This window comes from Lagenorhynchus albirostris, chromosome 9 (assembly GCF_949774975.1).
Source record: "Lagenorhynchus albirostris chromosome 9, mLagAlb1.1, whole genome shotgun sequence".
Lineage (NCBI taxonomy): Eukaryota > Metazoa > Chordata > Mammalia > Artiodactyla > Delphinidae > Lagenorhynchus > Lagenorhynchus albirostris.
The window spans coordinates 24,727,729-24,752,341 of NC_083103.1; the positions used below are offsets into that span (position 1 = coordinate 24,727,729).

At 44.7% G+C, this 24,613-nt stretch overlaps 1 protein-coding gene across 1 annotated transcript in view; it reads right to left on the reverse strand.

Annotated features, from left to right (window-relative positions):
- Positions 1-24,613, reverse strand: part of KIAA1549L (KIAA1549 like) — a 132,482-nt gene that overhangs the window by 69,671 nt on the left and 38,198 nt on the right. The window contains exons 10-12 of the mRNA XM_060160828.1: positions 19,459-19,622; positions 13,295-13,485; positions 6,015-6,142 (exon numbers count right to left, since the gene is read on the reverse strand). Of these exons, the coding sequence (XP_060016811.1) occupies positions 6,015-6,142; positions 13,295-13,485; positions 19,459-19,622 (483 nt within the window). The remainder of the gene's footprint in view (positions 1-6,014; positions 6,143-13,294; positions 13,486-19,458; positions 19,623-24,613) is intronic.

The window sequence follows — 24,613 nt, forward strand, 5'->3', positions numbered from 1 at the left end:
ACAGTAATTGCTCCTGAAACTTTTTGTTTCTTTGTAAAGACTGCTTCTTCAATGACTAGGGTTTGGTTTCTTTCATGTGACTAAAACAAAAGAAAGTTAAGAAATAACCACCGGAGAAACGAATTTAAAGCTACAGACGACTCCCCTAATTAAGTAGAGCGATTTCCACCTACACTCTGTTAAATTAATTCTCCCCTCTGACAGAGGATTCTGCTGTGATTGCTGCAAGACAGCCATCTGCCTGAGCTTCCACAGCTAAGCTGACGGAGGATGTTGGAGGGCCAGGGGTACCTTGCTGATTTACTTGTTCTTAAAGCACATTCCCATTAAGTAACTATACGAATGACAGTTTATTGAGCATGGCTCGGCAAGAGATAAATTAAGCCTGTTCAAACGACCAAGCCAGCCGGCAATTTAGGAGCAAAATAGGTGTTATATGAAATATGAATGTAATAGAAGTGTATTCATCTTTCTTCCCGTCTGGAGAGATTGGGATGTCATTTAAATTATCGAGGAACATAGTTTGTACAATTCTGTCACTTATCATAATCACAGAAGATTTGTCAAATTGAGCCCAGTAAATTGTTAGTTTGCAATGTGGCTAAAACTCCTCAGAGTCTAACCATGGGTTATAATTGGAGTATTTTGGGGTTCTGTGGACTTATTTGTGAACAGCAGGCCACCAAGAAGCCAGTGACAGAGGAAAATCTCTATTCAGATGTGTTACCAGATGCATATATCTTTTTAGAGAGTAGTTTTGCTGGGCAATTCTTGCTTTCCTACCATTATCTCCCACCAGACAACTCCTATGAAACCCAGCCTCCAATACGGCACCCAGTAATTCCTGCCTCCCGATATTCACAACCACATAGGATTAACCTGTGTAACAAAACAGGAAATTGCAGAAATGGCAATGTACCTCTTCCAAGGCTAGGTCGTAAAAAAGCATTGTTGCTTCCACCTTGCTCTCTCTTGGATCACTTCCCTCTAGGGAAAGTCAGCTGTCATGTTATGCAAACACTCAAGGAGCCCTATGGAGACGTCCATGTGGCAAGAAACTGAGACTCCTGACAACAATAATGTGAGTGAGCCATCTTATGAGTGGGTTCTGCAGGCCCGGTGAGGCCTTTCAATGGCTACAGCCCAGGCCAATATCTTGACTGCAACCTCATGAGATACTCTGAACCCAGAGCCACCCAATTAAACCACTTCTGAATTCCTGACCCACAGATACTACGTGAGATAATAAATTTAGATTGTCATTTCGGTTGCTAGATGTTGGGGTAATTTGTTACGCAGCGATAAGTAACCAATACACTTCCTAAACAATGCCCCTCCTCTGAGCTTCCATGCTTGTCCTCCTACCTCTAAAATACACACTCCACCAGCAGCCAGGATGGATTATCTTTTCAAAAGATAACCAGATCACAGCACTCCTCTGATCAGAACCCTCTGAAGGCTTCATCTCTCTCAGAATAAAATCCAGAGTCTTTACTGTGACCTACAAGGTCCTGTACCATGTGGCCCTGGCTACCTTGCCGAGCTCATTTCCCACTTCTTCCCTGAGCCACTCTGCTCCAGCCACAATGGCCGTCTTGAACACAGCAGGCTTGTTCCCACCTCCAGGATTTTGCATTTGCTCTTTCCCCAGATCTTTACATGCCTAGTTCCTTCTTATTTTTCAAGTTGCAGCTTAAAAAAGACTTACCTTATCCACCAATCTAAAAAAAACTCACCTCATCACTCTGTTGTATTTTCTTCAATGCATTTATCACTATTGGTTTGTTGTATTGATTTAATCAGCTCCCACCCCCTGCCACTAGAATAGAAGAGCTCCATTCTTTCCCATCTTTTTAAAGGCTCATGCCTTTGCAATTAGCAATGTCTCACATGCATTTGGCTTTCAATAGGGATTTGTTGAATAAATGAATGAATAAAGGAATGACTAAAATTTCCTGACTTGGAAAAAGAGATGCTGTTAGTACCTGCAGAACAATTAAACATGTAAAAGTTAACCATTCCGAGGTTGAAGAGATGATACCTAGCATTCTTATTGCTTCTGGGTTGTGACACCCTTACTCCTCACCCCGTGGAGGGAAGGGGGGGAGCATAACTATAATGGGACAGGAAAAGAACACCCTAGAAACTGTACAAACTGCAGTTCCTTTCCACTATCACTCAAAGTCATATTCAGATTTGCACAATAATTCCTCTAGGTTTCTTTAAGAGCAAAATAGTTATCCTCCCCCCAAAAGGACTGTATGGAAAAAATACATTAAAAGGCATTGCATTAAATATTAATACATTAAAATGTTATGTGAGTACAGCAGATTCGTGGGAATATTTAAAGCATAATTTATCCCTAAAGAAAAAAGCATCGGACAATGCTAAAGAAAAGGGCCACAGTGAAATTGAGGAAGTATCCTAGAACATCATCACATCATCACAGTAAATGCCACCAGGCATCCACCCTGTATCTATTTGTGTTTTATTTGCATTGCTGGTGTGAACTTCAGTATATCAGGCTGGAAAGGGAGATTTCATTTCTTTATGCTTGAACTGGCATGGGGAGAACCTTCCCATGTGAAGCAGAAAATGCTCTTAAAACATTTTCTTTTTGGGGAACCTTTATTAAAGCTCAAAGACAAATAATTTACAACTAGAATCACTGCCCTCTGGTGTTGCTTATCAAATAATAAGTGGGTCTTCATCTCACTGGCAAGGCAAAGAAAGAATAAACTGAAACTGTTTTTGAGCTAATATTTCTGACAAATCCTCAAGGGCCCCTACTAAGAAAGTAGTGATTCATCCTCCAAGCTCTCTGATGCTTGTCCTCCTCCTGTCCCACCTGCCCCATGACAACTAGGAGGCAAGGTGTGATTAGATTCTGAAACCTGGCGGTGAAATCTTGGTGTCTTAAAGGAAGGTGCACCCTTAAGGGTCTATGGCGGTCCTTTCTTCTAAATGACTGAAGGTACAAATACATAATGTTCTCACCTTGAACTCATTGTTAACTCTTTCCTGGAAAACACTCTTTCTAAGGTGACATTGGTTTGGGTTCAGAAGTTTAAGTATCTGTATTTAGTTGAGAGAATGCCAAATTGTTTTGCTTTCAAAATCCTAGCTCTCGCATCTATCTTTCCCACTTATATTTAAACATCACCTTGAAACAGACTCTAAAACTGCCTGCAGTTATGGTAACTAACGAGGCCATTGTGCTATGAGGACCTCCCCCTCACCCACCCCCAGCCATGTTGCTAGTGGAATAGTGTCTTTTCCTTTTAAAGTTCTTATCTTCACCAAAAAGTAGAAAATTAGAAGCTACATATGCAACAAACCTGGTGGAAAACAAGAAGAGTTTTAGAATGACAGCCTGGTACATGAACGTTTATTAATTAACCTCAGTAACCCTAACCTCTAGAATGGATGCTAAGCCATAAAAACAACTTCTGATTATAATCTATTCTCAGAGGCTACATTCACACAATCAAGTACTTTTGCAAGCTGACAATGTGATGGAACTGCACCTTTTAGTTTTTCCACAATTCCATTCAACGTTATTTCCTTCCTTCCTTCCTCCCTTCCTTCCTTTCTTCCTTCTCTCCCTCCCTCCTTCCTTCCCTTCTTCTTCTGTTCATCTTCTAATCCAATAAAATATGCTATTGGTATTTTTGGTGAACTCTAACCTAGTATTGTGATAAAGTGGGGCCCTGTGATTAAAAAAAAGGACAAGTGTAGGTTCCGCTGAAGGTCCAGTCTAGAATTCTGATGTGCTTCAGCGTCTGTTGAATTTTACATTAAATGAGTTGGTCCTCTTATCTCTATTTGAAATGTTCAAAGTGAAACTTCCTTGAACGAGAACGTTTGGTCAAAGAGAAGTGACCAAGTCTGAAAATTCAGTGGGTTAACCTCTGGCAAAAATAAAATGCAATGAAGCACTGTAAACTTGGAGAAAGGATGCCTTTCTAATAAAACAAACACGTTAAAACCTCAGCCTGGTACAGTAATTGCATTTTATTCATGCACCCGGCTGTTGTTATTTCTGAACCTGATATTTAAATAATCAAAGTGACCTAAACAGAATGAGAAGGCAGGTAGAGAGGGTGGGAAAACAAGAACAGGAAGGTCAGTGGGAACATTTAGGGAAGTCAATGCCTCACCAGCTGGGTGGGGAGTGATGGGGTCTGAAACTGACCCCGCCCCCTCCTCTTCTACAGATTAAATGCAGGGCACCGGGAAAGGCATCATCTTGTCAGTGGGTATTTACTGACAGAGGAGTCTGTATATTGCATATTTTTAAGCAAGAAAAAGGGCACAGAACAGTGTGTACGTTGATCCCATTGCACAAAATAAAATAAGGCAATACAACAAAAAACATGTGTTGATACATGTGAAGATACATGTGTGTTGTCATATGCATAGTAAAAAAGTCTGAGAGAGACACACACTGAGTTATTCAAGGCCATTTGAGGACTGGAGTGGGTGATGGGGTATCTGGGGGAGGATGGACTTTGACTCAACTTTATACATTTCCGGGAAGAATATAAAGGAAGGAGGGAAGGAGGGGTGTGATGGGAGTAGCGGGGGGCATCTCGGTTAAAGGCAATGGCAGTCACCGCAGTTGGTTAAAACAACCTTCCCCTATGGCTTCACTGCATTGCCTCTGGGTTGCCTCACTCCCTCTGACCACCTTCCTTAGCATCTCACTCTGGGAGGAAAGAGGAGAAAGTGGCTAAGTTCACATCTCCCTTTATAAGCCACAGCTCCTGTGGCCCGCTGTGAGCTGCCTTGGCAGACTTCCGACAGGCAGAATTTCTGGTGGTCCCGGGTAGGGTGATATTCCAGGAAAACCCCACAGGTCACACCCTGATTCCGGTGTGGAAAGCACAATCTCTGTGTGGCATGGGGGGGGATCAGGAAAAGAAAAAATGTAAGAATCAAATCAGTTTGACAGTTTAAAGAAATGCTTTATATAATGGTTGGAAATGGGAACAGGGACCACATTTTCCATGCAGAAGACAAATGCATTGTGTCATTCTTTCTTTTTTGGTCAGAAAAAAGAAAGAAGTAAGTGACGTTCAAAAACAAAAGAATATTCTGGCACTAGTTTCAAGGGAGAGTCCTGAACCACACTTCATCAGATTCCTGTACAAGGGAAGCACAGCTAACCAGAGCGCCAGATGGTTTGCCTTTTCGCCCAGCATTTCTGTAGGACTCCACCTACAGCCCTTTGATATCCAAAAGGAATTTTCCCTGATTGAGTGGCAGCACTTTAGGAAGCCAGCATCACACACAGAAGGACCGAGTGGAGACGAGGCTCAGAACAAAAGTGGGATGAGGAGGAAGGAGGCTGCACATTGATGTATAAGATGTGAGATCTCCAGGTGGCGTCACAGCGCACTAAGGCAGCGCCGACGGCTTGGAAATAACCCCCAACACCAACCCTTTATAGGTGCTGAAAAGATCTGCACGAGGGAGAAACTAAACAGTTGAGTTTCCCTGGAGCATACAGACAACCTCAGGCTGATTTTTATGATGAGAGATTTATTACTGTCTTGATTTTCCTGGGAGAGGTGGATGTGTAATATCTGGACTCACTGGCACAGACTGAAGCCCTGAAACTTATCAAGCGAGTCAGGGCAAGAAAATGAGGGGACTCTCCAAGACAAGCAGCGTTTCAGAAACCTGCCACCCTCGTGGACCTGGTGCTACAAATCAAGGCAATTCACCCCCAAATGAGAAGAATCTCTAAGCAAACATCAGCTCAATCTGCATAGGGTTTTTCTCAGGCCCTGCACAATTCCATAAGCACAGAGGGCAGACGAAGTGAAACACAGTAATTCAGGCAAGGGCGTAAGGCACTACCTCAAGAGGTAGGTAGGACCTTTCCGGGACACAGTAGAGAGAAGAGTGGGCGGTGGTCTGAAGCACACTGGTGTGCGAGCCTGTGCACGTGTGTGCGCGCACGTGTGCGCTGGGCTTGGGGGTGCTGCTTGGCAGGGAAGGCTTCTCACCATTTCTCTTCCATGCCTCCTCCTTTGTCACTTTCTGCTGTGCCATTACATTCTGGGGTGAGCGCCTCCCCGAGCTGGGCTTCCCTGATTCGTTGCTGATGACAGAGCCATTCTCACTGGGCGACCTGCTGGAGGTAACCATAGCAACAGGGAGACGGTAAGTTTCAACTAGAGCAGCCTCCTCTCAAGGTTATTTTATTCGCACAGTTTGTGTCTGCAGCCTTTCATTCTGGTTTTATCCACAAAGAAGACACGATACAGGAAAAGGAAAAAAACACACCCAACACACAGCATGGGTTAAGGACCTGGCTGTTGTGAAGTGTGTTTCCCAGTGCTGGGCTCCTCAGAGAAGTTCAGTGAGTGCAGCACTCCATTCCCATCTCTTTCTCATGAACCCCCAGTGACCAGGGACAAGACAGTGATGGCGTTTGGAAGCGTGCCCTCTTTTTAAAACGCGGCACTTTGGATAGTGTTGCAGAGTGTCTGATTCACATGGCATCTTGAGGGACATGCATAAAACATGGTTCTCTTCGGCTGGTCTCTTTACAGAATATAGCTTGACTCCTAAAGATTAAGTCACTCAAGCTAACTGGCAAACACTTACATTTGAATCTACCAATTCGACCTATTCATTCATTCAGGAAAGGCTTTATGTGCACCTCCTCTGTGGATCTGTGTCAGGTATACAGGTATATAGCGATATGAAGACACCACCCAGGTGCTCCAAAAGCTCCCCACCACGAGCACCTACCATGCGCCAAGGACTGTGCTGAATGCTTCCAAACTGTTAATGCATCCTTATGACAACTCACTGACGTGGTGACTGTCACCTTTGTTAGCAAGTGAGGAATTTCAGGAGGCGAGGTGTTTTGTCCAGGACAGAGTTGGGAGTGGCGGATCAGCCCTGGAAGCCAGGGCTCCCCCTGCGGGTAGGAGCTTTCGCCACAGGCCAGAGCCCCTTCCCTTCCTGTCTCCTACAATGTCCCAGATGAGGCAGGCCTTACACAGGGCAAGCCACAGGGCCTTCTCGCCTTCCACTGGGGCCACTCACTGGTGTTCTGGAACCTGTGGGAAAATGGGCTCTTGGGAACCCCTGCTAAGGCTCATGCTCCTTGGATCACATCAGCCTGTGGGTGGGCTGAACTAGAGACCCACTGCCTTCCCCCCTGTGGGAGACAATCAGGAAGCAGCTATGCAGAGGTTCACCAAATCCCTTGTTGTTCTGATGTCAATTGTCCAAATTCAGCACCTACTGGCATCTGGCCCCTACAATGGAAAACTGACTGGAATAAAATGCAGCCCTTCAGAAGACCTACATAGACATTTCTCCAGAGAAGACACACAGATGGCCAAGAGGCACATGAAAAGCTGCTCAACATCACTAATTATTAGAGAAATGCAAATCAGAACTACAATGAGGTATCACCTGACACCAGTTAGAATGGGCATCATCAAAAAATCTACAAACAATAAATGCTGGAGAGGATGTGGAGAAAAGGGAACCCTCTTGCACTGTTGGTGGGAATGTAAATTGATAGAGCCACTATGGAGAACAGTATGGAGGTTCCTTAAAAAACTAAACATAGAATTACCAGGTGACCCAGCAATCCCACTACTGGGCATATATCTAGAGAAAACCATAATTCAAAAAGACACATGCACCCCAGTGTTCACTGCAGCACTATTTACAATAGCCAGGACATGGAAACAACTTAAATGCCCATCGACAGACGAATGGATAAAGAAGATGTGGCACATATATACAATGGAATATTACTCAGTCATAAAAAGGAACGAAATTGGGTCATTTGTAGAGATGTGGATGGAGACTGTCATACAGAGTGAACTAAGTCAGAAAGAGAAAAACAAATATCGTATATTAATGCATATATGTGGAATCTAGAAAAATGATACAGACGAACTGGTTTGCAGGGCAGAAATAGAGACACAGATGCAGAGAACAAACGTATGGACACCAAGGGGGGAAAGCGGGGGGTGGGGGTGATGGGATGAATTGGGAGATTGGGATTGACATATATACACTAATATGTATAAAATAGACAACTAATAAGGACCTGCTGTATAAAGAGATAAAATAAAATTCAAAAAAAAATGCAGCCCTTGACCCATAAGTAAGCAGCTTCTTAAGTGGAAGCCGCGTATCCTGGTGGATGCTCCTCTACCTCCTCCTCCCATCCCCCTCTCATCGTCTGGGAATTTGGGATCCTCAGTCCTGTACACTTTTGTGCACTTTAGCACCCTAAAAACCACGCACAATGAAAGTGCCCGCTCACAACCGTGGGATAAGGCAGAGTCAGCCACGAGCGTTCCACAGAGCACCACTGGGGCCACGGGAGATGCTCCCCGCCAAGGATGCACAGACAAGCACGAGTCTGGGAGATGTCAATCACTATACTCCCTCTTTGGATATTCCTACAGCACATCAGCATATCAAAGGCTCTCATCAGTCCTGTCAAAAAGAGACTCATCTTGTTGTGTTTAATTCGGCACTTCCCCGTTTGTTTGGCCACAATCTCTTTCACCATAAAAGCAATACAAAGAACGTAGTTCAGGAAAATATGAATGAGGCATTAACTAGTTGATCACTGAGTGCTGGGTGTGCAGACACACACACACCTTTGGATCGTTTTCAGAACCTCACAGTTAATGATCCCTACTCTTCCAACCGGCTTCCTTGGCACAACAAGGCTTTCACTGAGGTCCCGAAGGAAAGGCTCCTTGCAACCTACTTCACATGCACAAAATATTTAATGGTTTTTGTAGCGTTTGCGTACCCTTTCCCTCATTTGATCCTGAAATGATTCACTGGCTATTACTCTGGCTCCGAGGAAAGGTATGAACGAACACATTTCCGGAGGGAAAAAAAAACCCAGCTTGGCTTTATTCTTTGCATCAGCTTATAGATTTACCTTTACATGGACCTGTCAACTCAGAATTTCTGGTCAAAAACAGAGTGAGATCTACGTATGTGCGTGTGTGTGTGTGTCCACTCACGACAGTAACAAAAATGTCTTTGAAAGTAAGTGTCACCTGAGAGGTTGCAGTTTAAGTCTATTGAACTCAGTAGTCCCCGTTCTGAGTATGGGTGTACATGGATCCTGGAAGAACAATCTTGGGGGTGGGGATTAATCAACTGCTGAACAATCATGACCAATCCCTGCACTGAAGTACCCATTGCGAATGGCTGGTGCTTCTCTATCCTTGCTCGTTAATCCCAGTCATGGAACAACAAAATAGCCATCGCCAAAAGCCTACATAAGGAAAAGGACCTGAAACATCATCTGGTTGTCTGCAATGGCTGAATCTTCATTTTTCCTTCTATTTTAAAACAAATTTTTTAAAGATATCTTAATGACCACCAGGTCACTGGCTTCCCCTATTTTTCACCTGCAAAACTTTTCGGCCCCATTCTGAAGGGTCCTGCTCTAGTGGGAACGAGGAAACTGAAGTGGCAAGTTGGGGAAGCTAGAAACATAGATGCGTGATGGGCTTGCTCTTGGATGTGGCATCCTAAAATCTTCCCAAATGATCAGAGATTCCTGTGATCAACTGAACTTGAACAGAAGTGATGTTTCTCCCACAGCTATGGCAATGATATAGCCAGTCTTTAATAAAAGTATATTGTTATGGTAAAATTATGAAGCAAATGGAGAAATCATTCAATAGGGTAGGCATTGTTTTCTTTATTTGTATTTGTTTCATAAGCTAATATTTCTTAATAAAAATCTGAGGTTAAGTATTTAAATTTGATTAGCAAGAGTAGACTCCTTGCAAATTCAAGAAACAAAATAACAATTTTTTTTTTTTTTTTTTTTTTTTTTTGCGGTCTGCGGGCCTCTCACTGTTGTGGCCTCTCCCGTTGCGGAGCACAGGCTCCGGACGCACAGGCTCAGTGGCCATGGCTCACGGGCCCAGCCGCTCCGCAGCATGTGGGATCTTCCCGGACCGGGGCACGAACCCATGTCCCCTGCAGTGGCAGGTGGACTCTCAACCACTGCGCCACCAGGGAAGCCCCCTAAAACAATTTTTTTAAAAGAAATCTTTGCACAATTTAAACCACTCAACTAGAATGGGTGGAAAAGTTTCTATTCTTCCTGGCAGTGCAGTGCTATGTTAATATTCTAATTTTAGTAATTCTATTGATTTCTTTTCAGTGTCCTCTAAATAGGTGATAAACTGTTAGCATGCCTTTATGGTAGTACTTGGCAAAGATCATAATGAGAATAATTACTATAGATAATACTACTTGCCAGTCAACTCAGATAAATCATCCATTGCTTCTCTGTATGTTTCAACTTCATGCTGGGGTGGACTGTTGCAGTTAAGGTCCCAATTTGTTCACACCTCCCAGTAACCAAGCTTAGGGTAGTCCCCTCCCACACTGACTCTGGACTTGACTATGTGTTTTGCTTTGGCCAACAGGACAGTAGCAAACATGATAAGAGCAGAGACTTGAAGCCTGTTTGGGGCTTCTTTTCTTACTGCTCTTGGAACCCTGTAACCACCTTGTGAGAAAGTCAGTGCTAGCCTGCTGGAGGGTTCAAGACCACATGTCAAGAGGTCCCAGTTACCTGGCCACCCCAGACAAGGCTGTCATCAACAAGCCAGCCCAGCAGGCCTTCCACCTGACTAAAGATGCATGAGTGAGCCCAGCTGAGATCAGCCAAGCCTAGCTCAGACTAGAAGAACCACCCAGCTGAGCTCAGCCTAAACTGCGGACCCACCAAAAATCATGAGCTAAAGAAATGGTTGTTGTTTTAAGCTGATAAGCTTTAGAGTGGCTTGTTAGAGGGCAACAGATAATTAATCCACACGACCTCAACATTCTTTCCCACACAAGCTGAAATCCATCCCTGTTTCTCTGTACCTCTTTCTTAAGTACTAAGATCTCCTAGAGAAAAGCACAGAGCCTTGCTGCTTGACTCCAATGCAAAATTTATATATTTGATTCAAACAAACCTTCCTTCCTCCTGCAAAGACTCCCCTCTCTTGGCTTCTCAGATTCCACTCTTGCTTCGCTCTCCTTGTGCCTTTCTTACTGATGCTTTTCAGACTCTTTTGCTGATCCATCTTCATTATCTGGACCTCTAATCATTGCAATGTCCCAGGGGTCAGTTCTTTGATTTCTTCTCTAGCTACACTCTCCTAGGTGCCCGTCTAGTCTCAGAGCTTTTTATAACCAAACGCTGACAGCTCCTACATTTATATTTCTACTCTGGACCTCTCCTCTGAACTCCAGACTCATATGGTGAACGGAGCTCTCAACATCTCCACTTGCACGTCTCATGAGCATCTCAAACTTAACATACCCACATCCATACTCTTGATCGTCCCCTACGAACTTCTCCTCCAGTCTTCCCCAGCACAATAAATGGCAAATTCATCCCTCTCTATTTCCATACCCCACAACAATCTATCAGCAAATCTTGTCAGCCTTTCCTTCTAAACATCTCTAGAAACCAATCACTTCTTCCACTCTTGCAATAGCTTCCTAATGGGTCTCTCTGCTTCTATTCTGCTTCTCTACAGTCTACTCCCACACGGCAGCCATAGTGAACCTTTAAAATTGCAAGTCACATCCCATCACTGTTCCTCTCAAAACCTTCCAATGACTTCTGATCTTTATTCACAACAAAATCTCAAGTCCTGACTTTGGTCTATAAAGCCTGACATGCTCAACCTCAGGCAGCTCCTCTGGCCCACCTGCTACCACCTCCCCCCTCGTTCATATCAGCCTCTTTGGCCTTCGTGCTCTTCCTTAAGCAAGTCAAGAAGTTCCCTCCCCTGGGCTTTGTACACACTGTTCCATCTGCTTGGAAAGTTTTTCTGCAAGATAACCTCAAGGCTCACACATCATTTCAATCAGGTCTTCCTCAAATGTCACTTTATCAGAGAGGCCTTCCCCAACTTCCTGCTAAAATAGCCTCATGTTCCCCTCTCCAACTCTGCATTCCCTTACCATGCTTTGGTTTTCTTCTTTGTACTCGTCACTGCCCAACCTCCTATATTTCTATTTCTCTATTTGTTTATTGTCTATCTCTCCCTACCAAACTGTAAGCACCATGGGAGTAGGAACTTCATCTTGTTTACTGCAGTATCCCTAGTGCCTAGTAGGCAGCAAGCAGTCGATAAATATGTTAGGTGAAGGGAGGGAAGGAGGGGGAGAGGATGTAGCTTTTCCAGCCGCCACTGTGGTCCCAGGTAAGGTTGGCAATGGGAGCTGGTTCAGCCAGACAACAGGGCTGGCCAGAGAGTTCATTACCTCTTTGTGAGCCTATTGCAAAGTCCTAACGAGCTCCTGCCCTCCAGCCTAACCTCTCCCATCTATCATCCACATTGCCGCTGGAGTAGTCTTTCTAAGATACGGGCTGGACATCACTGTCTCCCTGAAGAACTTTCAGTGCCTTACCAATGCCTAGAGAATAAAGGTCAAACTCCTTAGGCTGGCAGTTAAGACCCTCCACAGTTTTCATCTATCTTCTGGTTTCATCTTTCACTATAACCCAAGCACTGTGAGCTCTAAGCCCCAGCGACACTCATTATTAAGTGAGCATGGATGTCCGTATCTCTCCTGGCTCTGCCAGCCTGGATGCCTTTATCTCTTCCCACCTATGGGCATCCCACTTGCCCTTCAAGGCTTGGCTACAACATAACCTCCTCCACGACGTTTTCCCTCATCAGAATTAAATTCTTCCTCCTCTCTTTTCCCCAGGACTTGGTTCAGACTCCACTGTGGGCACCCGCCCATCACGTTTGGAATTTCAGCAATTTCCTTCTGTCTTTCCATCAGGAGATGCTCGGGGTCAGGAATCAATCTTAAACCTTTTTGTAGTCCTCCCAATGCCTGTCAAAGTGCTCTGTTCATAGTAAAAACTCAATAAATGGTTTTTGAACTAAAATCATAAGCTATAGAGAAATTGCCAGATAAAATACAACTATCCTGAACCAAAGGCACTGCTCTTGAGATAAATTAGAAATATAAGTGTGACATCAGTGCCAAAGTTGTTATAATAAATATAAGAGCTAAACCTCTTCCGTTGGGGTTGATCAGGCATCTAAAACCTTACAACGAGTGGCTCATGAGAAGCAGGTATTGTGATTCTTATCGTCTCCCTTAGTCTCCTTCTCAAATATTCAAAACAAGCAAGAAGGGGAATTTTTAAAGAGAACAGAGGAATTAACTTGAGGGCTTCAGCTGTTCTCCCCATCCATGATTTCTCTTGCTGACACAGAGAGGCAGAAGCTGGCCCCGTGCCTACCTCTTTCTGGTTTCGATGGATTTGGCCGTCTTGATAGTACTTCCATCCTGAGGGGCATCCCTTTCCTGAGAGGCAGGAACATCTCTAACGGGCAGTGGGAGGACCACCGTTTCCTGAGTCACGGGGATGACCTCTTCGTCCACCCCTTGCTGGCCCAGGTGCTGCTTGGCATAATCAAAGCCCTGCACAGGCTGCAAAGAGGAAACAGATTTGCAGTCATGTTTCTGGCAAAGCAAGACGCTCACAGCAGCTTTAAGAGAAGACAGGTGGGAAAGTGCACGCGCTGGGACCATACTTAGCTTTCTGAGGAACAAGAGTTAACAGAAATCTCCATCGTAATTTCTGTCTCTGCAAAATCGAAATCCGTGTTAATTCCACCTATAGCTCCAGAATCGCTATAGATAAGACGCAGAAAAATGACGAGTATAAACAGGATGCAAATATGTGTGTGAGGACAAATACTTTCAAGGATTTTAGACCACTTGTTTTAAGTCACAGGATACTGCTAATTAGAAGCTCTTAATTGCTACATTAAACAGGTCCCGCATCTTCTCCTACCTAGGAATATTTTGTCATCCCTTAAAGCCTGTTTAATAGCAGGTGTGTGGCCTTGCCAAGTCACTTGAACTCCGAACCTCAGCTGTCTCAGCTGAGAAATGAAGACAATCATATCTGCTTTACCTCCACCACCCTTGAGTATGAAAGGGGATCACAGCTCTGAAAACAGAGGGAGGAAATGCGCTACCACAGGCGAGGCAGCACAATTATTAATAATAAAATGGAATAATAAAATGGAATCTATCTACTCTTTAATCCAGACCTCTCCCTTAAGCAGGCTGGCTCTCCTATAATTCATTACTGAAAAATTAGCAAGGCTTTTGTTGTACAATGTCTGAAATCCCAAGTGAATAGGACAGCTGTGAGCAAAACCCAACAGACATTTATTAGTGGGGTAATGAAAAAACCAAGAAGCATATTTAAACAATTCCTGCGAGTGTCTCTATTCTGCTTGACACCTCAAAACAGCACAACACAGATTTGAGGCAGGACGATGGGGAGGTTAAGGTCAGCAGCTCCGAAAGCAGACAGCCTGGATTCAAATCCTGGCTCTGACATGTATTAGCTGGGTGACCTTGGGCAAGTTACTGAAATTCTCTGCACATGTTTCCTCACCTGTAAAATGGAGAGAATAACAGCGTAAGCAGGATCAAACGTGTATGTCTGTGAGCGTGATATTTAACTACCCTCAAAGGGAGGCTGTGTAGATTACATAAGTAAATTCAAGTCCAGCATTTAGCTAAGTACCTGACACACAGCAAATGCTCAATCAATATTAGTTAATACTGCTTTCCTGCCTACTAAATCATAGGCCAGGTGAAATGGACATCAGTGGATTCTCCTTAAGAAAATTTGGGATGAAACTTCTATTGTTTGGGTTCTATCAGCACTTGATATGCTCAGAAGTTCCTCTTTCAGCAGGTAACTTAGCTAAGAATTGTAACAGGAAGGCTCCAGCCAGATTTAATGGTCTAAGACCCTGGCCCAACCCATCAAATAGTGTCTCAGAATAGGATGGAGTTTTCTTGCTAAATCCAGCAAAGCTTCCTTATTTCAAGCTGTCTGTAGTATAGCCACAGACAGTTCCCTGGATAAATCACTCTGGGAGGTGTGGTCACTGGTCCCTCTTCTCTGAGACACTCACACTCTGACCCACGTGGTAACCACTAAAATTCTATGCTAAGATCTGGGAATGTGCTTCTGAAATAGTGTTTGTTCATTTCCCTCCCCTCCCTTGGTGGTACATGAAATACAAAGGAGCCTTCAGAGGATGTGCTGATGTTCCCAGAATACTGACTCACCTGCTTCTCCTACAAACAATTGATCACCAATTGAATTCAACTGAAATGTTTCTGGAAGCTGACCTGTTCTCTCCAGGTCCACTGTTGTATGGAACCTGCCCTGGTCTTGTTACTTCCATTCTGCTCCTTTCCAGGCCCACCCTTGAAAAGTCTCCAAAGTTACCTCCCTTAGAACCATGTCAGGTCATCATCACTACCTCATGAAAAACACTCCTGGCACCCAAACCCTTTGGCAAGGCACCCAAGACCCTTCACATTCTGTCTGAACCCATGTGCCCAGCCTCACCTCCTGTTGGTCCCTTTTATGCCATACCCCCATCCTCCCATTATCCTATTCAGTTTTGTTCCAACTGTAGTTATTGAGCACTGGCTTGTGTCAGGGACTGCGCTTGGTGCTGGAAACATAAAGGTGAATAATAACTGGCCCCCTACTCTCAAGGAGCTCACAGTTTCAGCGTCACTTGATATTACTGGTACAGTATCGAATACGTTGCATAAATTATGTCATTTCATCCTCACTGTAGTTCAAGGAGGTAGGTATTGTTATGGTTCCCCATTTTAAAGATGAAGAAACTGAGGTTGAAAGGTTCAGCAACTTCCCCAGGCTCACACAGCTGGTCTATGGTAGAGCCGGGATTTGAACCCAGTACTATATGGCCCAGAGCCAGAACACCCAACCACTGCTTGATGGTTCTTCCCACGGCCTCTCCTCTCCTTCTGCAGCCTGCCATCTTGGTTGGGCATCTTCTACCACACTTGACTTGGCTCCTGTGTTGAGCCTCCTGGCCTGTGTGTGAGGTACTGGGAGTCTGCACTGGCGGCTAAGATGACCTAAGAACCTAGTGAGGAAGACGAGCTAGCTCTGGCTTGCCCCCCTCATCCTCACTCTCTCTGAACTTGGCCTCTCACCCTTCACACTGGGCTGAAGTTACCCGCTAGATACTTCAGGAGACTGGGTTGACGGTGGGTGAGCAGGGAGACATTAAGGAATAACAAGCTTAAAAGGCGGCCCTTGTTATTAGGTTAATAAGAACAATCCCTGTGCATGTTCAGTACTTACAGCCTGCAAAACACTGACACCTCATTTCATTCTCACAACAACCACATGGGGAAAGCAGGGCAAACAGCACAGTCTTCACTTTATAGGTAAGAAAACAAAAGCTCAGAGAGGTTCGGTGACTTGGCCAAGATCACACAGCTAAGTGGTGAAAGACTCAAGACTAGTACCTTACTCTTCTGACTGACAGGATAGTGGTCTTTCAACCTCCAACTTGAAAATCACCTGAGATTAACTAACTGCCCACGGGACACACACTAGTGACCCCTAACACCGTTAATACAACATCATGAAACATTTACAGTTGCTTTAATGAGTTTTGTAAAATTATCAAATCAAAATAATCTCCAACAATTTCAAAGGTAAACATGTTACCCCGATCTTTTAAGAAGAAAGCATGTGTAATAATAAACATCAACTTATATATAATATTTATTCTGTACCAGGTACACTCAAAGTAATGCACATAACTCAATCCTCACAACAACCTGTAAGTGAATACTGTTATCACCCCCATTTCACAGATGGGAAAATTGAGGCACAAAGAGGTTAAGTATGGTCATATAGATAATATGTGAGAAATAGGAGACAGCTGGGCATCTTTAGGGGGTGACTAAAGCAGACCCATCCCAAGCAGAAGGTCATGCCAACCAGTGCAGGCCCTCCAAGCTCACTCTGCACCTGGATATGGCCCTAACAACTTTCTCTTAAGGTGGCCTGTTCCAGGGGATCATGTTCTCTTCAGTTGAAGGGAAAACCTGGGGAAAGGCTATGAATCCAATGACAAAGAGGAGGGAAAAGTGAACTAGGAAGAAAGGAGGCGACAAAGGCATGACGCCTGGCCCTCCTCCTGTGCTGATCATTTTCTCAACCTTCTACCTGCCGAAGCCCGGATGACAGCAATGGTAATAGGGTTACATCTGTGGTACCTTGTCTCTGCAGAAGGGTGTGGGCGTGCGTGGCTGGGTCTTGGCTCCCGGGACAGCCACACTCACCTCCTCTTAGGATGTTAAGTCTATTAGTGAGGCTCAGCAAGGTTCCCCAGCCATGTCCTCTGGTACTGCAGCCCGCATCCTTACAGGCACAGTGGTGTCCCTGGAGACTAGGAGACCACCCTCCAGGTCTCTGGATTGGTGGCGAAAGCTAACTTTTTCATCCCGCCTGGTCCCTTGGCGTTAAATGAATTCTGCTCACACACAACGGTTCTGAGAAGTGATGCAGGCGGCTCTCTCCTCTTGCAAACACTGCAGTGCCCCTGGGTTGCAACGGGCAGGACTGCGGTAAGAAAGAGGCAGTTCCACTCCGCTGGTTTCCCGTGATAAAAGGGCTTTGGAAATCAAGTGCGTAGCCCAGTCTCATTGAGGGAGAAAACAACCGCCATCACCCCACACAAGTGAACTCAATCATCTCATGGAACATAAATTTGCTTGATTTTCCACAGCAGCCGGGTATCCGTTGAAGCACAATGCACCGGGAAGGGACATAAACGGGGCTATGAAAACCCACACACATGAATCTGTTCCAGCCTCAGACAGCTTTCCAGCCAGAAGATATGCTGAAATCATGTGCTGCCCAACTCATCTCGGCAAATTAGTAAAATTTTGGCTTCATCTAGCACACAAAGATGGCATTTACAACCTCAGTATGGCATGTTTTGCATTCCTGGACTCAGCTGCAATTAGATTCTGGTAATTACTGTTATGTCTGCAAGGCTCAGATTATAACCAAGCTAAGATGGAAATGAAATACCCCTTCTTGGAATAGTTTCATTTTTCACTGCTTGGGTAATTACCAACATCGTGCTGCGTCCGCGCAGCGGGTGGCTTTATGTCAACAGACACGGAACGACATTCTTTGGGGTTGGGCTCCTCACTAGACAGTGTCTCAGCAAGCCGCAGCTTCTCAACAGGTGACTCGGTTTAACAAACAATCAAATTCATTTGATTTCTTTTGCTGAAGCAAGGTATGATCATCCAGGAAGAACTAGACATGCCTGACTCCCAGCAAGGACGATCACTACGTCATGCGTCCCAGTGGATGTGAAATTCCATTCGCTGTTTCATTCCTGCACAGGTAGACAAAGCTCAGATGTTCAGGGCTGGAAGAGGCTTCTACCCACCAAATCTCAGAGCTCAGGAAGGGGTATAAAGTAGACACAGCCCAAAGACTCAGATATGGGCCTGAGTACCTCCCCCACTGCTGTGGAGTAAGTCCCACAGTCTCTCTTTCCTTTGGGTTTCTCTGCAGTAAAATGAAAATCATAAATGCTGCCCTGACTATAACCTACCTCACAGGGCTACTGTGATGCGCAAACAAGGTGACAGACCTAGGATAGCCCAGGATATTGTAAGGCCTTATTTAAACACTGGGTATTACAGGTTATTATAGTCCCTTCGGGGACTATTGTGAAGGGAACTACATGACTGGAGAATTAGCCTTTGGAATTTCCTCAGTTCATTCCCCTTCCAGTCACTGGAGATGGGTGGTACGGCCCTATGGAGGCTGTGGAAAGCGGCCGGGGCTCCCGGCCGGCCCTCAGGGGAGCCACTGAACTGGGGGTTGATGGCTGCCCGGCCAAGCATCTGTAGCTCGCCCGTCATGCAGCCTTTGAAGATCAGCCACTCCGGCCAGCGGAAGAAGGAAAATTTTGAGGGTCTGATGTGCCCCAAAGGGCCCTGAGTTAGGAGCCAAGAGACCTGGTTCTACTATCAGTTCTGCTACTTACTAACTGTGCCATTGTGAAGAAGTCACTTCTCTGTAAAAGGGAAGGTGTCCGATCAGATGACCTCTGAGGCCCCTTTCAGGTCTAGCTAGCAACTCATTTTCTGTGCCTCTGTTTCCTCATCTGTAAAATAATGTTCTTCCTCAAAGGGTTGCTGGCAAGATTAGGGGTTGCTGGTATATGCAAAGCCCTGAGAAGCATTTAAGGCAAAGAGTGAGCGTTAGATGAGCATTAGCTATCGTGTCCTCATTATAAAAATAAAGGTGGCACAAGAATGCAAATATTCTAAAGAATACTGAACTGTACACTTGTAAGTGACTAAGATGGTAAATTTTATGCTATGTATATTTTACCACAATTTTTAAAACATTCAAATAAGTAAATAAAGGGTCTCCTTCAACATGAGGACTCATGAGGATGCTTCTGAAGGTACTTGCAAAGACCTCAAGAGCCATGACAGAAAAGGCAGGTGGAGCCCCAAGGGGCCAGGGCTCCTGCCCCTCTCCTCACAGCGTCCGTCTCGTACCTTTGCTCTCTGGGGCAGGTTCATCATGGTGTCTGGCTTGAAGTCGTTCTTGTTCTTCCGGCAGAGCACGGCAGTGATGATGATAATGATGACCGTGACCACGGCAATGGGCGCCAGCACCGCGGCGATGATCCACAGGTTGTTGGGCGGGTTCTTCACCACGGCTGCAGGGAAGAGTAGGGGAAGCACATGACAAGGAGCTCGGGGAAGGGGAAAGCAAGCAGGAGATAAATGCCCTCCAGTCCCAGGTCGTGAGATGGTTGAGAGGGTCTGGGCTCAGAAAGGCTCTTGCCTTGGCAAGCTACTCAAAGTCTCTGAGCCTCAGTGTCCTCATCTGTAAAATGGGGCTACCACGTTGCAAGGCATCAGAGAGGCAAGGTACATGTGGTGCTTTGGTGTGGCCCCTAGTAGGTGCTCAAGAAATGTGAGCCTCCACTATGATGAAGAGGAGGAAGAGGAAGATGGATTGGTATCAAGTTTCCCCACTGGTAATGTCCGTGAGTCAAAAGAGAAGAGAGAAGCAATCTGAGGATTAGTACAGTGGGGCAGTCAGGCGGCAAAGGCCACGGAGAGATGACTCTAAATATTGTAGTTAAGTCACCCGCTGAGTGAGCAATGAATAAAACATACCTGAGTGGACGGATCTGCCCCGCCCCCTGATGGCTGGCTGGGGAGGCATGGAAATGCCTTGTCTAATCAAAACGATCCAGCTATTCTCAGAGCCAGAGTGAAATAGAGTAACGAAAGTGACTGTCGTAGGAAGAATGTGTTATTAGAACAGTAGGTGCCTCAAGGAGGGTGGGGCTGGCATTAATTAACTTGCAAAGGGCAACAGGTTTGTGGTCATGCTCTACATGATGATAGGGGTTTGGGTCACACAGGTGTATACACTTGTCAAAACATCAAATGATATAGTTAAGAGCTGTTCATTTCACTGTATGTTGATTTTATCTAAAACATCACAAATGAATATTGAACTCTAGGCAATGATATGCATACTGAAGTGTTTTGGGTTGAAGTCTACTGATGTTTGCAACTTACTTTGAAATACATCAAAAAATATGATGGATTAACAGATGAATGGAAAAATAGATGAACAGAGATGTGATTATTAAAATAGAGTAAAACGCTAATTGTGGAATCGAGGTGGTAGCAACATGGGTGTTCACTGTACAATTCTTTCAACTTTTTAGTAAGCTGGGTTCGGAAAATGTGAAAAAAAAGAAAAAGCCTTTGATATGAGATGAATGAGTCCTCCCCCCACGATCCCAGGTGGGGAAGCTTTGGAAACACCTCAGTCCAATCAAAAGGACTGGAGTAAAGAAAACAGTAACCAAAATAATTGTTTATAGGAATAAAGAGTTATTGGAAGGGAGTGGGGTCTGCAGAAAATCTAGAAAAAGAGAACCAAAGATTTATCCATGCCAGGGGAGGGTACCCCGACCAGCAGACATGGGTAACCTGGCCGGATGGCAGGTCTATCTGGTGGGCAAGATGGCTGCAGCTGGCTGTTTGAGCTTGGTGATACTGTTAATACCACACAAGCTCTCTTCTCTCCCACTCCCTAGATGATCTCATGGACTCAAGGCTTAAAAACCATCTGTGCTGTTGCTGCTCATTTATCTCTCTAACCAGGACCACTACTCTGAACTCCAGATTCCTGTATCCACCCATCAACTCAAATCTCCAGTTGGATACTTAAGAAATGTCTCTAATATATCCAGAGCCCAACTCCCAATCCCCCCACCCCCAACCAAACCTGTTCTTGTGATATTTTCCACTCCAACAAATGGCAACTCCTTCCTTCCAGATGCTCAGACCAATAACTTTGCCATCAATGTTGACCTGTCTCTTTTACTCTCACTCAATATCCTACTGAGCAACAAACCTTGTCATCTCCATCTTCAAAATATATGACTTCTTTCTATTGCTATAGTCCAAGCTACCAACATCTCTCACCTGAATTACTGCAATGAGCTCCTCCCTTGTCCCCTATAGTCTATTTGCAAGACAGAAGCTGGAGTGATCCTTTAAAAATTCAGATCACAACATTCTTCTGCTCAAACCCTCCAGAGGCTCCAACCCCACTAAGAGTAAGAGCCAGGGTCCTTATAATTTCTATAAGACCTTAAGTGATCTGCCCAACCAACCATCTAGTTACTTCTCTGCCCTTACAACTCTTCCTTCAACTCACTCTGCTCCAGCCTACCTCCCTCCTACTGTTCCTCAAACATGCAGGACATGCTCCTGCCTCAGGGCCTTTGCACCAGCTTATTCTTCTACTACCTAGAATGCTCTTCACCTACATATCCACGTGGCTCCCTCCCTCCCTCCATCAGGGCTCTGAACAAGTGTTACCATATCTGTGAGGCCTTCCCTGTACTCTCTATAAAATATCAATAACAATCCCTGCCCTTAGCACTCTCCATCCCCCTCTTCCTACTTAATTTTTCTCTAAATCAGTGCTTCTCAAACTTTAATGTGCATGCCCATCACCTGGGAATCTTGCTCAAATGTGGATTCTGATTCTGTGGGTTGGGATGGGTCCCCCTGTAATACGTTCTTTGGGACACAAGTCCACCATCTTCTCAGTCTACTGGCTTTCCAAATAAAGTCACTATTCCTGGCCCCAACAACTCGTCTCTCAATTTATCAGCCTGTCGTGTGGTAAGCAGTACAAGTTTGGACTCGGTAACATGCCTAATAAGCTCCCCGGGGGTACCCATGCAGCAGGCCCCCAGGCCACACTTGGAGTGGTGAGGCTCTAAAGTACGTATCACCATCTGCCATGATACATATATATTTGCTCACCATCTGTCACCCCCTGCCTCTCCATTAGAATGTGCACCCTAAGAGAGCAGGGAGGTTTTTTGTCCCTTGTTTGCTGCATTCCCCAGGGCCTAGAACAGTGCCTTGCACATAGTAGGTGCTCAATTAAAAGTTGAATGAATGTGTAACTGAACTACCATTATTCCTTTTGCAATTTGGCTCCCCATACAGATTTCCACAAAGGATAGAGTAACAGCCAGTTAAAGAAATCCCCTCTCCTTGGTAGTTCTAATCCATATTTTAAGCTAAATACTTTCAATCTGGTTTATATATCAATCTCTTATAAGTCTGGTTAGCGTAACTTGGTCCTCCTGATCCTGCTTAATTCTGGGGGCTACTAGACCCACAAAGCTGAGGACTGGACTCTGGAATACAAAGGCCCCACCAGTACGTGCCACATGGTGAGGGCCTGCCTGAGGAGCCAGCTGATCTTTCTCTGACTTCCACCAGCCTCTGACTTGAACTGGCCCCTCATTAGCCAAGATCTACCTCTCGTCAGGCAGCAACTGCCTTGGGAGTACTATCAGTACAAAAGAACTTCTTTTCCACAGTTTTTGTCAGTCAGTGATTAATCACATTATTAACTTCTGCAAACAGCTCATTAGATAATGTGCTCCTGTTGACATTAAACATGTAATTGCTGCTGCTTTTAGTAATTCAGTATTTATATGTGAGTTTTAGGCCATTAACATTTTTTAAAGCTCTGTGCTTCTGTGAAAAATATCAGTATGCCTCTTTTCGGCTATGCTGTTCTATCCTGATGGAGAAAAATGTATAGTGGATCAGAACATGATATCCTAAATATATTTATATATGTATATAAGTTTTTTCATTAGCAAGAATGAAATACGTACATGTGTTCTGCTTTTACTCAGCTTTATTTATTTATTTTATTTATTTATTTATCCATCAGCTATATGATGGAGGTGTGCCTTCTTGATGCAGTATGGAAAATCCTTTCACCTCTATTTAAATGGGGAGAGAACAAATTTGTGCTATGTACATTAATAAATTCATTGAACAGTCAAAGCGATAGTAAAGTTAGGTCAGCTGAAGTCATCCAAACCCAGTATATTCATTGGCATGATGATCTAAAACTACAAAGTCATGTACAGAGGTGAAAAGGAACAAATGGTTATTTAACTTACGAGAGTGTCAGAGGAAGGATAGGAAAATGAGACAACACATTCTTGAGCTTCTACCGTGTATTAGGCATTGGGATCCACTCTTTGTCAAGATTCTCATACCCATTTTTCAGATGAAGAAACTGAGCCCCGGGGAGGTTAGATTTTTTTTTTTTACCAAAAAATTCATTTCTCCGAAATATACAATTTAAGTCAGTTCTGAGTTATCACACATGAATGGAAGTTTGTGCATGTGTGCGTGTGCATGCACACACACACACACACACACACACACAAAGTATCTGTCAGAGGGAATGAAGTCAAAGAGTCCACATAACCTAAACTCAGAATAATTATTCTCACGTGGAGCAAATGTTGAAAGGAGAAGGAATCCATTCAAAGAAGCTCCCAGCTCGTTTCTGTGGCTGTCAAGACATCAGAGTTCATGACTGCTGTGAGTGGACGCAGGGGAGGGTCCAGCAGCTGGTGAGAGCCCAGGCCCATCCTCCCCTGCCCATACACTCCCGTGGCTCTCACCCCACTTGGGTGCAGCCCATGGGGCTCCACCGATCGTGGCCCCTAGTCTGCACCTCTGACCTCATCGCTGCTGCTCTCCTCCATCGGGACCTCCTCGCTGGCTCTCAAACCCTCCCCCCTCTGCCTGGATTCTTGTCCCAGGTATCCTCAGGTGGTCACTCAAAGGTTACTTCCTCAATATCCTCTTCTCGACACCCCAACAATTTAAAATCACAGCCATTATCTCCTCGGCATCCCCTAGCCCCTTCTGTGCTTAATTTTTCTCCATGGCACTTATTAGCATCTAACATATTATTCAGTTATTTTGTCTGTTTAACCTGCCCGCTCAGGAATGTAAGGTCCATGAGGGCAGAGGTTTTGCCTGCTTTACTCACGGCTGTATCTCCAGTGCCTAGAACAGTGCCAGACACATAACAGGTGCTCAAAAAATATTTGTTGAAGGAATGAATGAGAGTTCCCTTAACCAAAGGGTCAGTCTATGGCTTTCTTTAAGTGATATTTTTTTTGAGATAAATTTCTGATGGCCGTGTAAGGTAAACCAATTCCCACCCTGGACTGCTTCTGCATGGGGAGAATTTTCCCTACTCCATCAGCTGGATAACCTCTCTGAGGGGCCTCTCATTCCAGATCCTGCAAAGGGAGTGGATGAAAACCTCCATCGGGAA